Genomic DNA, 15775 nt, shown 5'->3' with positions numbered 1-15775 from the left:
CATGGCAGACCTTGACCCTGTCGCAGATGGCTTTCAGGACACGGCGGTCCTTCCTACCCTCCCTCCGAAGCCTTGCGCGTGACGGAGACGGCTTGCTTCCTCTCTTTAGTGCGCGAGATTGAGCGGCGATCGCTGGCTCACCGTCGGAAGTTTTCACTCACACATACAGCATACGGCGCGCGCGGCGACGATGTTATCGTCTTTGGACTATACGCTAAACTTCACGACGACGGCGACGGCAGAAATACGCTTGGAGTGTCCATATAATCGCTATCGCAATAAAAAGAAAACCTATATTCGCTTCTTGGTGACGTTCAGAACAGCCGAACCATGTCATTATGTGGAGTGCTTAGCGGGAATGTTCTGGCAATGTGCCTACCTATCTTCGCCCCTTGGCTCGCCGTTTGAGGAAGACCTCCGTGCAAGTCTTCAAAAAGGGGAATTACCTTCCCAGTCGAACTCGCTTCCACTTCCCTTAACCCTACCGCGGCCGGCAGCAGTGGACCGGCTGTGCCGGTGCCGACAACATGCGCGACAACATGTTCGTCAGAGAAAGAGCGAGATAGATACGACACATAGTGCGCAGTCAGTGTGTTCACTCACCATGGCCTTGGGCGTCTTCACGAAGTGCACGGGGCAAGTGAGCACGTGCGCCCGCGAAAGGGCGTCCTTGCAGTCGTTACAGAAGCAGTGCCCGCACACGGCGCGCCAAGCCAGTCCCGCGAGGTCGCCGCAGCGCAGACACAGCGACCCCTCGGGAGGCCGCTGTTCGAGGAGGACGCGCGTGCGGTCCTTGAGGTCGGGGAAGTCGCGCACCGTCACCGTAAGTGCGGCCATCTTGCTTCCTCTCCGCCCGCGAAGCTCTACTTCACTGGAACTCAGTGTCTGGATTGAGAAATTGATGAAAGGACTGAAGGTCGGTGGTAGCGGTGGAAGGAGGTGACCACGAATTGTATCTTATGCGTTGCTCGTAGGCACGGAAGCTTTGTACCGCTACGCGAGAATAAAAACGCGAGAGCGAGGAATGGGAAGTGAAATAGAGAGAGAGAGAGAAAACGTGAGTCTATACCGCACTTTCCCATGGACTAAGTTAGGTGCAGGATGTCTATAGTCGGGTACTCAAGTCTGTTGCCTTCCGGTAGTGAAGAAGCGCTCGAACTGCTTTCTGGGATAACGAACTGTGAGGCCAGGCTCCCAAGATCTTTGTTTCCGTAACTGGCCCCTCGTCCAATCTATTTAAGGTACACTGAATAGTCTGACGTTGGCTATCAAAGCGAGAACAGTTGCACAGAAGATGACTGATGATGAGTGCAAGTCTGAAGAGACTCCTCTCGGAGTTGCTTAAGTATGCTTAAGCATTCTGCCACTTGCTCATCTCCACGCAGCTGCGTGTCATTATGAATGTTATGAAACTTGATTGGACCAGTATAAGCGACAGCACTGCGGCCAGAGGAACTGCTGCCGACGGCGGCGCAAGGAGTACTGATGACGCAAGCAAACTACTGCATCTGGCGGCGCCAGGTGCGCTGATGACGTTCCGATAATTATAAGCCTTATCGCTCTTTAACGGGTTACCCATACTCATCTAACCATTATCAACCGTGATGAACTGTACTGCGGCGGCGGCTGCGTATGGCACGGCCGCGCGAGAGAGGCGGGGAGATAACGCGCCGGTCTCTCTCTATCGTGTCCAAGGCTCCAGGTGGGAGGAGGGTGAGCGTTCTACTCTGGCGTAGAAATGCAAGCGGTTCAAAAAAGAAAGCATTGGAAATTGCGAAAAAAGATAGGCTTTTTCGTTTTCGTTTTCAACCAGAATAAAATTGAAAAATAAAGAGAAATGTTTCACTGCCATTCCACTCTGTAAAGAAGGATAAAGGAAGTGCAGTTCGCCTTAATGACGAACTGCACTTCCACTTCGGGTCTGCCAGGTATTTCACTGTCTTCGGGATTGGCCCATGTATGAGGAGTGCTTAACGCCTGCGTCATTTCCGCCGCGGGTCGGCCCGGCATTGCACTATCTTCGGGATTTTTTTCGACATGTGGACACGATAGTGGGGAAAGTAGCCCTTAACAGCTTCGCTGCAAAAAACAGCTTTCCCGCTGAATTTTCCTATTGCGATGCGACACCTTTCGACGTATCTGAAAGTTCGGTCAAAAGAAGGAGTTTGGGAGTATGCGAAGAAGCTGGATGTCTCCACGTAGTAGCAAGGACTTTGCTTCAACCAACGCTTGAGCCCCCTCGCCTGTCGCGTACTGCAGATTTCCCCTTCTTATGCGACATGTGAAAGAAACTGGTCCGAATTTGGTACTGTGCACACGAAGTTACGCAACAGGCTCGCAGGGGATCGCGTGCAAAAACTTGTGTACGTACACTCGAACCTCAATGTCAAAAAGGCTTCGTCCGCTGCACAACGAAGTGTTGACGCGCCAACCGGAAATTAATCGGACACACATTGATACAAATGTCGGCTTTGAGGCTTTGATGTGAAATCAGTGGCTTGACGCGAAATCGCGCCTAGGTTTTGAACCCGGAAACTCTTCTGGGACTTCTGTGATGCAATCATTCTATTATTGTTAGTGAGACAAATAAATTTGTCGATTTTATAGCCATCTGAGCAATCATGTATTCTTTTTCAATTTTTTCGTATTCTCTAAAAAAAACATGAAGGAAACCAGTTTCTTTCAGGCACATCAAAATTTCATGATATTTTACACCTCTACTCCGGCGGCGGGTGCGTATGGTGGGGCTGCGCGTGCCCTATCTTGACAGCGATGTGCGACGGGGACAGAGCGCGGCGAATGCCGATAGCTTCACGAGAGCTGTTTTCTCGCCGCTTAGTTCGCGTTGAGCGAGAGGCAGCACGAAAGTGAATTCGTTCGCTGCTGCGGGTACTACATTGAAACCGATGGTCTAACGTGACGGACGGACGGAGGGACACACGGACAGACGATTTTCCTCGTTGGATAAGCAACGAAATTCTCACGCATTTAACAGCAATCGATGACTTTTACGTTACTTTCATTGCAACATTTATTAATGTAGCACTAACGCAGCAAATATATAAAGCAAGCTGGCCTGGCTCTTTCAGTGCACTGTTGCAGCACTTCATACGTTAACTTCACTGACGTTTGTTTTTCATCGCTCATACTCCTTCATTTTATTCTAAAGAAATCGGCAGCGACAATGAAAACTCGCTCGATGTGCGTGCTGGAAAAATGGAAGTGTTTTAGTGTAAAACACCTTGCGCACGAGATCACGGTTGTACAACGCTGCAATTCTCGCGCCTGGATTCTTTATGAAGTGCAGCGTTTCATTGATCTTATAGTTTGAAGATTTTTCCTGGTAGGCAAAAGCTAAAAGGTCGTCCGTAAGTGATTTGCTGGCAACAACTGGCGAAGTGTGCATTGGTGTGGAGTCATAACACCGCTGGTTCAATTTAACAGCCAACATCTGCTGGAGATCTTGCCAGCTCCTTTCACTCGTTTGCTATTTCACTTAAACCGAAGAACTATAAGCGAAGCCAGCAGAAGTTCACGTTCCTCGAAAAGGTAACTAAACCTGTAGTGTAATTTAAGATATAACTGTTCATCATTCAGCCCTCAAAAAACTATTTGTGTTACAATCGTAAAGTGTACTTGAGTCACGTATCACAGAGACAGACAGGGACATGTACAGTCGCGTGTTATATGAACTGCATCACGGCGCACGTGTTCAAAAGAGCCCCTAACCAGCCTGCAGGGTGGCGCCAACATACGACTAATTGGAGAACTAAACACCGCTACAATTACTGGTATTTATTACACCAATTGTTCGTACGTTGGAGATGCAGTGTAGTGTTCAGGCTGTTTAGAAAATGAGCACGATGTTGCAGCTCATGTTGCACGCGAATGTACGTTTAACGGTCCCAAAATTCTCTATGTGAGAGAGACGATAGACTGCGCTACGCGAAGAATTAGGTAGCGGCTCTTACTACCCATGAATGCCGATAAAATGCGCCTCTAAAAGCGTTGTGCAAAAGTCGTGTTTGCCAGCCTGAATCTGCGCATTCACAAGGTTGCCGCGTTGGACTACCCGCGAAGATAAAGCGCTAAACCTTGCGTTTTTCCTCACACTTTGTACCGCCAGTAAGCTAACTGGTTACGTGTAATCGGTTACTGAAAAATGCAATTGAATTACAGTGACCATTCCCGAGCTAAAAATCAATCGCTAAATTACAAAATTACGATCAAATGTAATTGATTATTGATAATTCATTAGATTTAATTCGTTACATATAAGTAGGGTTAGTACATGCTGCTTTGGTTGACGTATGACTTGTCGCAGGTAAATAGGACTTAGTGCACTACTGCGGTCGTCCATGAAGTGTAGCGCTCCCTGAGCTTTGGTAAACATCCGCCTTCACTGTACGCAACAGGCGCTTCTATTTTTTTTCCATACCCGCGAGCACAACTGGGAAACCCTGTTTGGCGCGCTAAATACTGTTGCGACACTGTAGCGTGCCACGGTATTGTCTAGACTGTGCGAAAGCTCAATATGGACGTATGGAAAGGCTGCAACCTTTTTATAGCGATAGCAATTATACAGACACTCCAAGCGCGTTTCCGCCGTCGGCATCGCCGTGAGGTTCCGTATAAAGTCTAAGGGCGACAACAGCGTCGCCGCGCGCCCTACACGCTGCATGTGCGAGTGAAGCCGTGCGAGGGGATCCGAAGATCCCGGCTCAATTCGATCGCGCCCGCGCGAACGACGAATGCGCGCACAGGAAGTGCGCCCAGGCCCCGCACACTCTCAAGTTCAACAAATGGCCACAGAGGGCGAAAAATCAATCGAGGCGCGTTTCAGCGTAAGCGCGCAAGTGGAGCTACTGTAATTTGGTCGACTACTTTAATTTGTGCTTTCTCTGCTAGGGGCGCTAAACATGCTTAATTTTTTAATTTACACAAACCATTGACATGAACAATCGAGGTGTCTAAGGATGCTTTTTTACCTCAGGCAAATAGGCAGTTGATTTTTTTTTAATTTGATTGTTGAAGCTGCTTTTTAGTCATAGCGTCAAGGTTTTTGTGCTCGATTAAACACCGACAGCCGACAGCCTATTGGTATCGATGTGTTTCCTGGCCGTTGGCGTTCGAATACTACGGCGGTAAAACATTTTCGAAAGCATGCTGGTTTCGTCTGCGAGTCATTACATAGACTTGCTGTAAAAAGGTCTACTCTTGGCAAAGAATAGTGCCTCATTTTGTTTAGGCGTTGATTATCATAATGAATGCGGCGGAGGTTGAGAGAGTACGCTTGAAGGTACGTTTTTATGCAGTTGATCTCCATAACACCGTAAGTACGCAAACCGATGTCACAGAACACCCGATGCATCATTGTGTGTTCTCCGTCATCGCTTGTTTGCTGTATGCCTACTAATTCTTCATTTCTTCAAGTGTTATATCCTCCTTTTGTCCTTGTTCTCTTGTGCTTCACTTACAGTATGTCGTTCCGTCAGCTGTAATGCGCATTTGCAAAACCAATACGTTTGATAAGACGCAGTGGTTATCATAATTTCACTACACGTGTATTAAGCTGGCACATATGGTTCAGATACAGATACCTGTATGCGAACTTGCACGACGTTGATGCGGAGATTAGGATAATTATGACACCCGTAAGGAAGAGGCAGCTGACGGCCGTATAAGCTGTTGCGTTCTTTCCGCCAAACTACACGGCCTGGTAGTGCTGTAAAGATGCTGTATAAAAGTGACACGCGGTGACAGGGAAATTATTATACTTAGCAGCCGACCGTACGTTTTGTAGCTTAGGTCTTCTTTCTTGTGCGTTTGTGCTACCCTTATTAATGAGCCATTTCTTGACTATGTTCTTGACTATGTAACCGCGTTTGTGTGGATGCGTAGACGTGTGCTTTTTGTTGTACTTGTAAAATGCAAATAAAATATTTTCAGGCTTACTCAATCTTTGGTGTCGTTTGCGTTTATTCCAGTCGAGGCCATCGTGCCACCTGGAAACCGCATTCTGGCAGTAGCCCTACACGAAATGCAACAGCTGGAGCGCGGCGGCACAATTTAACTCAGGGTAACGACGGCGTAATAAATGAAAAACCGCTCGGGATGCCCTTAAAAGTCAGTTCAGAGTGTGCCTTAACTCGATATGACTCAGCGCTACATGTATTCTGCTGCGCCTCGATCGTGCTCCCGCCAGTTTGGCTGCTGTGTGGCAAACGTAGCGCCTACATAAATATGTAGGCGCTACGTTTGCTACACAGCAACTAAACTGGCGGGGGCACGATCGAGGCGCAGCAGCCCGAAACCCAGTAAAGCCACAGAACACCTGGTAAAGCGTGTGCAAAACCCCGTTTCCGTTTCCTGTTGTACAGCGCCACCTGTGGTCGCATACTTTAGTTCACGACGCCACCGCTACGCTTATTTCCGTAGCACTGTGGAAGGTACAGTTTCCCTTCTCTAAGTTTGTATAGGTGTTCTGTGGTGCGCCGTTGCCCGTCGTGCGAGAGGCAGCCAACGTTGCGAGGCACACGGGGGAGGGGAGAGAGGCGGGCTGCGTTCTACTCCGGCTCCAACAGCGCGCATGTGGCGGCTGCGCGCGGTAGCCCGGCGGTATCCTCGCGCCAGCGTTTTCACAGCGAGTTTCCGCGCTCATCGAGTTTGGTGTGTTCATGTTTGCTTCTGCGCGCGTGACACCATGCTTGTTGATTTCGTTAGTGTGCCTATGTTTACAAGTTTGTACAGCCGATAAGACTGCTATCCTTACTTCGTATAGTGATCCACTGAAAAGATTTTGCGCCAAAAAACAACACACACAAGACACAAGTTTTTTGGCGCAAAATCTTTTCAGTATGCAAGATCACCAACTAGCCCAGCACTTAACTCTTCTATAGTGATCCACTAATTTGCTATCGCAATCAATGCTTCGCCTTTCGGGCCAAAGTGCGCCTTTTTTGTGCCCTGAGTATGTCTCTGACTCCTCTTTCCATTTCCTGTTACAAATAGGTGTGCTGCAGGCAATTCTATTATGTGACCGGGGACTATGGTTTACCCTACCCGAACCATCTTATCGAGAAAGCTGGTTTCAAGCTGATGGGTCCAAGACGTCAGTAGTGAGGAGCGCAAACAAGAAACAGACGTCATTTTTACTACTTTATTAAGGTAACACAAAAAATTAAGGGGGACATTTTCGTTTGGGGGTTGTACCGCCAACATACGTGACCAAGCTCAAGGTAACCTAAGCCTAGTGTCCAAAAACACTGTTCTGCACCAGCTCCACGGCCAACCTTAAAGCGAACCCGCAGTCTCGGAAAGGCTCTAAAACGGTAATAGAGAGTTTTAGAATAGGGGCCCCAAACGTTTTTGGGACCCAAAGAAATCGTGTCGAAGCCACTGCGCATGCGCGAGATGCGGACTGCGTTTGGGTTTTCCGCCGGGCACGCTATTTCACTGATTTAGCGGGAGCCCCAAAAGTAGCCCCAAAAGATTTGCGTAAACAAACATGGCGGCACCCATCGAAGCGACGGCTCTAACATATAGCACCAAACTTGGTTCGATTCATGGTAACACGTGAAGTTCGCAAGCTAGGAGAAGTAACTACGGTTATCGCTTTCGCTCAACTAGTGTGTGTGGATTGTGGATATTATGGCTCGTAGGCCTAACACGGCTTCGCTTGGCTGGTGAAGGCACGTAAAGTTGGTAACATAAAACCACGATCTACTCTCAAAACTAAGCGCAACTAATTGTTTGCTGCTCACAGAATAACCTCTAAATTCTAATTATTCGGGAATACACGAAATACAAGATTACTATTCTCATCATAAAATGGTATATTTTATTGATTTATTTCTAATAGCTTTCCTTTGACGCCGTAGTGGCACTGTCAGCGCCAGACGTTATCCGCAAACGCTAAGCCCTATTCTAAAGCTCTTCAATGCTGCGTGCCCTAACGCTAAGACCCGCAAAGCTCTTTTGGGGCCCGAAACTATTGGGGCCCCTATTCTAAAACTTTCTAATGACCCTTGGGGGTGTACTTATCTTTACGAAGACCAGATATACGTTAACGTAACGAAATATGGCTCCGGTTGTCCCGCCCATTTGCTCCAATATTATGTTTACGCGGCCGAGGAAGACTTGGAACAGATGGCACAAAACAGCCTGCCCTCTGAACGCATAATCTTTACCGCCACTGACATATACGTACACTAAAGATGGCTCTTTATTTTCAGTAAATGTATGTTGGTGCCGGTAAAGAACTATACGATGAGAGGACGGGTGCTTGTATAGACTCTGGTTTGGCGCAATTCGCTGCATCCGAAGGTGCGAAACTGTTCATGTAACACCCCAAGAGGGCGGTACCAATGAATTGACTATAAACTCGTTCATGAGAAATAAAAAGAATTTGGCTCCGGAAACAAAAATCACAAAGAATTTCGCTCTGACTTGGGACCAAGATCACGCGGCACAATTTCATAATTTATATATGCAAGTTTTCCATTTAGATACGGCATCTTTATACACAAGGTCACTGCGCAGCGCATCTTTTGTAAATGGTCGTTTGTCCTGAGGCACGAAATTTGCGACACGTAATTTGAAGCCTCGTCTCCCGCATAAAGTGCATAAATGGATATGTGGTCCATCAGTCCAGTTGAGCAAGTAGACCATTTATAACGTCAGATATCTCAGTTCAAGCTACATCATGAACACGTGAAACGAACACACTGTAGGCTTAACACGAGTGCCCTTCATTTGATGCTAGCTTGGGATGATGCAGCGTGAATATGCGTGAACAGACTGCTTCGAGCACATTTCTGTGGGATTTGGTGAAATAATGAGTCCTTGAAGTCTGTAATAGTCCATGCAATAGTAACAATTGATATTTTACGCGAGTTTCATTGTGAAAAAGCTCACGAGGAGCTAGTAGAAGGTCTATTCATAGATATTATTAACGGGGCTAACGTTCTAGTAGTAATAACAATAGATATGATGATACGCAACCATCTAGGAATCTGCCAGAGAATATTCAATATGTGCGGAGCCAATAGGGTCTTCAATACTGGAAATTACATCGCCGAAAAAAACTATATGCCCCAAAACTCCCATATTTAATAAACCCACAGTGTATATGGAAACAAGCTTACTTTTATGAAATCCAGTACGTTTCATATGGGCTGTGAAAGTTACAGGGCATATGGATTTATTCGATATGGAAGCAATTCGCTGGATCTTCGCTGTAACTGTGGAACATAGATAGCTTGAGCTACATCAAAGTAAAGTTCATATGCGGTTGGTACGCTGCAAAACTCACTTTTCGATTGCGATGGACGTCATTTCTTTCAGCACGACACGCGGCGTCTTCGAAAGCACGAGGCAAGAAAGAAAGGCTGGTGCAGGTGTCGTGACACTGTAACCGTTTACGCCGAACGCGATCCCAAGAAATGTCTACGTAGCTGCGTGAACACAATGACGCCAATGCGAGCCAAGATGATTCGCTTGACTCCTGCATAAGCGAAAATAGCTCGTGCCGTACGTGAAGGAGCGAGTGCTCGCTGTGGCTTGACATATTCGCTGCTCGTTTAAACGTAAAACAAGCGATAAGGGAAGAAGAGCCAAACAGAAAAGTTTCATACGCAAACATATTTTTCGCTCACTAGCATATGCGTCAGCACCGCCTTGTTTGCACGTCTACGCTGAAGGTCTCGCGGAAGGATTGTATGAATGCCTATGCAGCGGACATGTTTGTGACGTACGAGCAGCTTTCCGTCCCTGTTCGCGGGGTGTGCTCTGAGTGGACGAAATCTGGCCGACTTTGTAATTTTTCTTAAAGAGGCGAAATGCGCCAGGGGCTATGAACTCAAAACCCTTTTCGTTCGTAAGTGCTCAATTTCATAGGTCGGCCGCCTTCGCTTATGTTATTTATGTACTTTTGTGAAGGCGGGAGCCGGTGCTATTAGGTAACATTAATGGGGCCCTGAAACCCTCCTCTAAGTAATCATAGAACAGCCTCGCTATAAAGGACGCCGTCTCACGAATCTCATGCCCAATGTTTTTCGTATCCTTCAGGTACAAGCGCAAAAGCCAGGAGGGGCAAAGTCCCGGCCAATAGTTGTGTCGGGGCGCCGAAAGGGCTCGTCGCGGCACAACGGGGCGGCGTCGGTAGACTACGCTACGCAGCGCGCTGGTCATCTCGGAGGCCAGAAGCAGGAAACGCAGCTACGTGCACTAGACAGATTACAGTACTGATCGGAAAACTGAGGAGAAGCCCTACCCTGGTACTAGATTATGGTAGAGTGGACCGAACGGCGCTTTCCCGCTGAGGCGCTGCGTGTGGAGAAATTGTGCGAGGGCGCTGCGAACGATATTTAACGTAATATCGCTGTGCGCGCTGAGACCGATTGCGCGCATACGCGCTTATAATGGTGCTTTATTTCAACTGCAAATTTATATTGACACCCTTTTGCTACGTACACGTGTTTGGGGCATGGGACATGGTGTCTTCGATTTTGCTGTCGTTGTGACGTGCGTCGTCTGCTAGCGAGCGCGCGGTCGTTGCGCGGACACTGGCAGACGCTCAGTTTTTCGCGCAGAAAGTCTGTGCAGTCAAATTCTTCTTTGGTTTTACGTGCTTTGGTGCACCCGCGACTCTCGCCGACCGGTAACAATTGCAGTTTTAGTCTAGTGTTAACACGTAATTTTGCCGCAGAAGCCGGCTATCTGCAACATGAGGCTGCGTAAGGAAATTTTATTGATATCGCGTTATTTTACGCGCGCTTCTTGTTAGTGCAATATTGATCAGGGACAATGATCTAAGATAACAATATTAAAGTGAAATAAATCGAGTTGCTAATATTTGCGCTAATATTTGGCTCACATGTTCTTCGACAAATCGTCAACGTTTCCACACAATCTACAAAAAGTGTTTCAGGGCCCCTTTAACTGTTTTAAAAAGCAGAACAGAACTGTGTAACCTTGCGGAATTGCGGCCTAGTTTTCAGAGAAGCTGTTTCTTTCGATAAGGTGCGTTAATAATTTTCTCGTGCTTGTAGTTAAACCAAACATTTTCAAACTTTGTCCGCACATGACGAATAAACATAGCCGGAAGTTCCCGTAAGCTTAAGCTCGGTGTCACATTTAGTTGTCCCAGAACAACGTAACAACATTCCTATATAATTGTTCTGTAGAGCTTTCGAGCAGTAGAACTAGTTTTTTATTGAAAAAGCCAGGATTAACCACCCACACGTTATACATTGAACAAGCATCAGCCTTAAGGTGGCTCCATGTTCCACTAACTGGGAACTTGGTGTCACAGTTAGTATTCCCAGGACCCCGCAAAAACAACATTCAACGGGGTTTGTAAAACACGCGTATAATAACTATTTGGAGCACTTGTAAACGTAATTTATTAAGACCACAGTTATCCACACACTTAATACCTAACAATCACACGACCCACAGGATGGTCCACATTCCCCGAAAATTAAATGCGGTGCCCTGTTACGCCGCGCAAACAGGGACACCTTAAGGATAACGGCTAGGTAACACATACGATCGCTCGAATGAGCGTTTTTATTGAAGATGCAGTCTCTCACTTACACACCTTAAACTTAGTATGCGTATCCCACCCGCCGCGGTTGCTCAGTGGCTATGGTGTTGGGCTGCTGAGCACGAGGTCGCGGGATCGAATCCCGGCCACGGCAGCCGCATTTCGATGGGGGCGAAATGCGAAAACACCCGTGTACTTAGATTTAGGTGCACGTTAAAGATCCCCAGGTGGTCGAAATTCCCGGAGTCCTCCACTACGGCGTGCCTCATAATCAGAAAGTGGTTTTGGCACGTTAAGCCCCATAATTAGTATGCGTATCCCCCTTTACGTGTCCGCTATTATGACCGAATACAAACTAAGTGGCTAATTTAGTTCACCGAGGACCTAGGGAGGGGACTGTATGCCTCCCGAAAATAGGGGGAAGGTGATTCTTAAGTAAGTGCGTGGAATGTCCGAAGAAAATAACACGCCAACTTTAAGATATGGCCACATGTGACTCCTAACGTGGTCCACATTTCCACTCAAATGGGAGCCCGGTTGCATGTTTTGTTGTCCGAGTACACTGGAAAACATTGCGCATAACGGCTCTATAGTGCATAAGCGACCTTCCACGAAAGCTGTAACCACCTTGTGCACTGCCAACATTCATTTATATCACCTGTAATATGCTCCCAGATTCCTTGCAAGTTCATTCTCGATGCCGCGTATTTTCTCCGTTACATTGCCCGGCCCACACTCCGACTGAGCCTATAGGTGGCTCAGTCAGAACACCAAACAAATGTGCAGTTGGAGTAATATAGACTGCTGGCTTCTCCGTATAGACAATTACCTTTCCGCGATGTGCTCGGTTATGTGGTCATAAAGGCAAGCAGCCGAATTGGTGGAGCCACCTTGTGGCGCGTGGATGGTGCGAGGGCAGCCTGTAAGATGTCTTGCGAGTACGCTGTTTCGACAAAGTGCAATGACGCTTTTTTCCCTTGCCGCTGCAGCCTCGTCCGTAAGCTAGGTTCGCGTCCATTTTACCAAATCGAAACTGCGATTAACGCCGCGCATGGGCCTGTTAACGATTACACTCCCTTTCGCTCTTGGCACGACACGCTGCCAAAGGCGCGATAGTAGCGCGATCACCGAATTAGGCCTCGTTGCGCGTGTCTCGCAGTGCGGTTGTCTTGCTTCTGCGACAGTTTCTGCGGAATAACTGCCTACGTATTACAACTAGAAATTCTGCACATGAGGTTAAGTCAGATCGCGCATCACTTGTGCACATTCGTGCGTTGCATTAACGATGAAAACCTGGGAGAAACCGGGACTTTTGTTGTTAAGCAGCCCAAAGTTTGACCTTTTTCTGGTAACTAAAGCACAAACGATTAACGCAAGCAATAATTTTCTTTAAAAAACACAAAAAAAAACGTTCTGTTTAAACGAGTTCAATCACCCGCACGAACGTGCGATGTCAAATAGCTTAAGCTACTCGCAAATGAAGTGACGAGGTCATCTCCACAAACCCTGTCAGACGACATTAACTGTTTTATAAGAAACCATATTAACGAAAACAACAAGTAGGTACGGGTTTGGCCATCCTTTGTTTACTTTGTTAGCTGCATTGTATTAACAAAGGAAACAAATAAACAAATGCGAAGAATACTGCGCACGGGCATGCTTCACCGCAGGTGCGATGCTTTCCTGATTTTACAACGTCTTGTTGACCGACATTATCGTATGCATTGGAAGCATTTCCGCGTTCGTCCTAGATCTGTAAGGCCTTTCGTTGTTGTTTGTTGTGTTGTTTTACTAGTCGTTCTCAATATGTGCTTTTCCAACAACAAAAAAAAAAGTCAAGTGAACACTAACTAGACGAAGCAGCAAAAATGTATTAGTGTAATGCAATTGGGTCAACATCAACTCAACATCACAGCTACCGTTCGCAATGGACAGCAACGTCGGCGCCGCGTTAATTCGCTTCCTAGCGTGTTACTGTTCTTTACATGTACGCAGCTTGCGGGAAATGGGATTTAATGCGCCATTAATATATTCATGCAAACGCCGCTACTAACGAAGCCACGAGCTTTCGTCCACTCAACGGCGGCAGGCACTGAATACTACAGTTATGTATATGCCAGTTTTCGCTTTAGTGTTCAGAGAAAACGAGGCACAAACCGTATTGATGTTGTTATTAATGCTATGATGTATCTTTAACGCGTGCTGACAAAACATGGGCAGCGTTAATGGTTTGTGACGTCTGCCTGCATTTATTATTGTCTTTTACGAAAGGGAAAACTTCCTGGATATATCTGTTTTAACCCACTTTTCGCAAATTTTGCTAGGGGAGCGAAGACTCGGTATTATCGGTATTTATCCAGACACGAAGGACCCTATGCCCAGGCGCGGAAATGCCGGAGGTGGCACAGAGGGCAGCCGTAACGGCAGAGCAGAAGCTGCAGTCGAAAACGCTCCGCTGAAAACGTTATTTGGAGTACCGAGGGCAGACTCGAAATTCGCCGCATCAGAACAGATTCGTTGCGAGAGCACAGGGAATTCACCGACGGACATGTGCTTACCTCTACCGGCTTCTCCCGAATGCCGTTCGCGCTCCCGAAATCGTTGCAGCGTCGCTACACTGCGCGCGTACCAGTCGTGTGCGTCTGGTCATTTGGCGTGGCAGCTGCGCGCCCGAGAAGGCAGCCACGCGCGTCTTGTCACCGCGCGTGACTCGCAAGATTGTGGTATTTCCGGGCCTATCTTATCTGTCACGAGCGCGCGACGTGCCGCGCAGGCGTGCAAGACACGCCGCCATAAAACGCTCCCTTTGGAAGCCCCTTACGACGTCTCCCGCTTGGCCTTGCTCGTATTACGTGCGGGTCCGTAACCTGCGCTCGCTGCATTGGGTGAGAGAGACCGTGCGCGCCAGCGGCAACGCGTATATATACCTCGCCGGAGTGTTTGCGCTCAGGACTGCACAAATCGTCAGTCTGATTATCGGGCACGCCGTAGTGGGGGACTCGGAAATAATTTCGACCACGTGGGGTTCTCCAGTGTGCACCCCATACACGGTACGCGGGCGTTATTTACATTTGACCCCCCTCGAATCTTCCATGTCGCCGCGACCTCCACCTCAGGCTTAGCAGCGTAACGACAAAGCCGCTAAGCAACCACGCCGGGTACGTGCTTAAAGGCGTAAAGGCAATGGCGAATAGGATACGCGCAAACTGTGCTATACGTATATAAGTGAGTAATACAGGCGCTTGAAATCTCCTTTCGTTAGTTCGTTCGACTATTTGTCACCCTCCAAAATATGGTGTCGATGCAACAGAACTATGCGGACTAGAGAAAGTATACGTAATTACACATGTTTGGAAACAAATCAGGAGATTCCACAAGAACGATATCTCCAGGAGGAAAGCGGTAATATTCCGATTAAGAAGGTTACCGGGCGATGAAACAAGTCCTTTGCCAGTCTATTCACTGGATACTTGGAATGTGTACTGTAAATCTCAGTCTCGGAATGAATAGGATTGAGGATAAACCTTTAATATGTCGTCAATATAGTGTTTGCAGATGTCAGCAACATGGTCGCGGACAGAAAGGCATAGAACGAGAGGAAGCGTAGGAAAGGGATTCACCAGTTAAGAGTTTCATGTGGACTACCCTGCACTAGGCTGAAGGAGGGGGCTGGAAAAAGAATAGAAATACCGAGGCAGTAAAAAAAAATTATACGGTAGGATTTTAGTGCGATCCTCCGGCTTATAGTGGAAAGGCTGTCGTAAAGAAAAAAAAGCCATATGCCCCATAACCTCCATATCAAACATCCCTACATGAAGACAGGGGGTGAGGATCCTCTATTAAAACACCGTAATTTAAGTACACCATATGAAAATATTTGATATGGCATGAGAAAAAATAAATTCAGAGAGTTTATATCTCAAAACTATGATGTGATTATGATGATGATGATGATGAAAAACGTTTATTTGCTCTATTTTGCAGTGATTTTTGTGGCTTCAGATGGAGTCTTCCATCTTCTCTCCAGGGTCGGTTCCCCTAGTCCAGGGCTCCGCTGAGGGTAGCTGCCCTGCGTGCACGCCTTACTAGTCCTTGTTGGACTTTCACGATGTCGCTGGATAGCATCCTCTCCCACTGTTTCACACTCGGGTTTTTTATTATGGCTAGCCCATCTATTTTCTGGCAAGCCCATGTGGTATGGTATAGGGTTGGTTTGTCTCCACACCA

At 47.3% G+C, this 15775-nt stretch overlaps 1 protein-coding gene across 3 annotated transcripts in view; it reads right to left on the bottom strand.

Moving 5' to 3' along the window:
- LOC126540195 (uncharacterized) overlaps positions 1-14254 on the bottom strand; it is a 37646-nt gene extending 23392 nt beyond the window's left edge. For 2 of the 3 annotated variants that reach the window (XM_050186982.3, XM_050186985.3), the window contains exons 1-2: positions 14107-14254; positions 604-885 (exon numbers count right to left, since the gene is read on the bottom strand). In XM_050186982.3, the coding sequence (XP_050042939.1) occupies positions 604-837 (234 nt within the window). In that variant the 5' untranslated portion in view covers positions 838-885; positions 14107-14254. Of the gene's footprint in view, positions 1-603; positions 886-9313; positions 9401-14106 lie in introns of those variants that run through there. The other variant, XM_050186983.3, reaches the window with a different exon arrangement.
- Between the last annotated feature and the right edge of the window lie 1521 nt (positions 14255-15775).

The sequence above is a fragment of the Dermacentor andersoni genome, chromosome 2, assembly GCF_023375885.2.
Source record: "Dermacentor andersoni chromosome 2, qqDerAnde1_hic_scaffold, whole genome shotgun sequence".
Taxonomy (NCBI): domain Eukaryota; kingdom Metazoa; phylum Arthropoda; class Arachnida; order Ixodida; family Ixodidae; genus Dermacentor; species Dermacentor andersoni.
The sequence above is the reverse complement of the archived record's forward strand: the minus strand, read 5'-3'. Positions and strand labels throughout refer to the sequence as shown.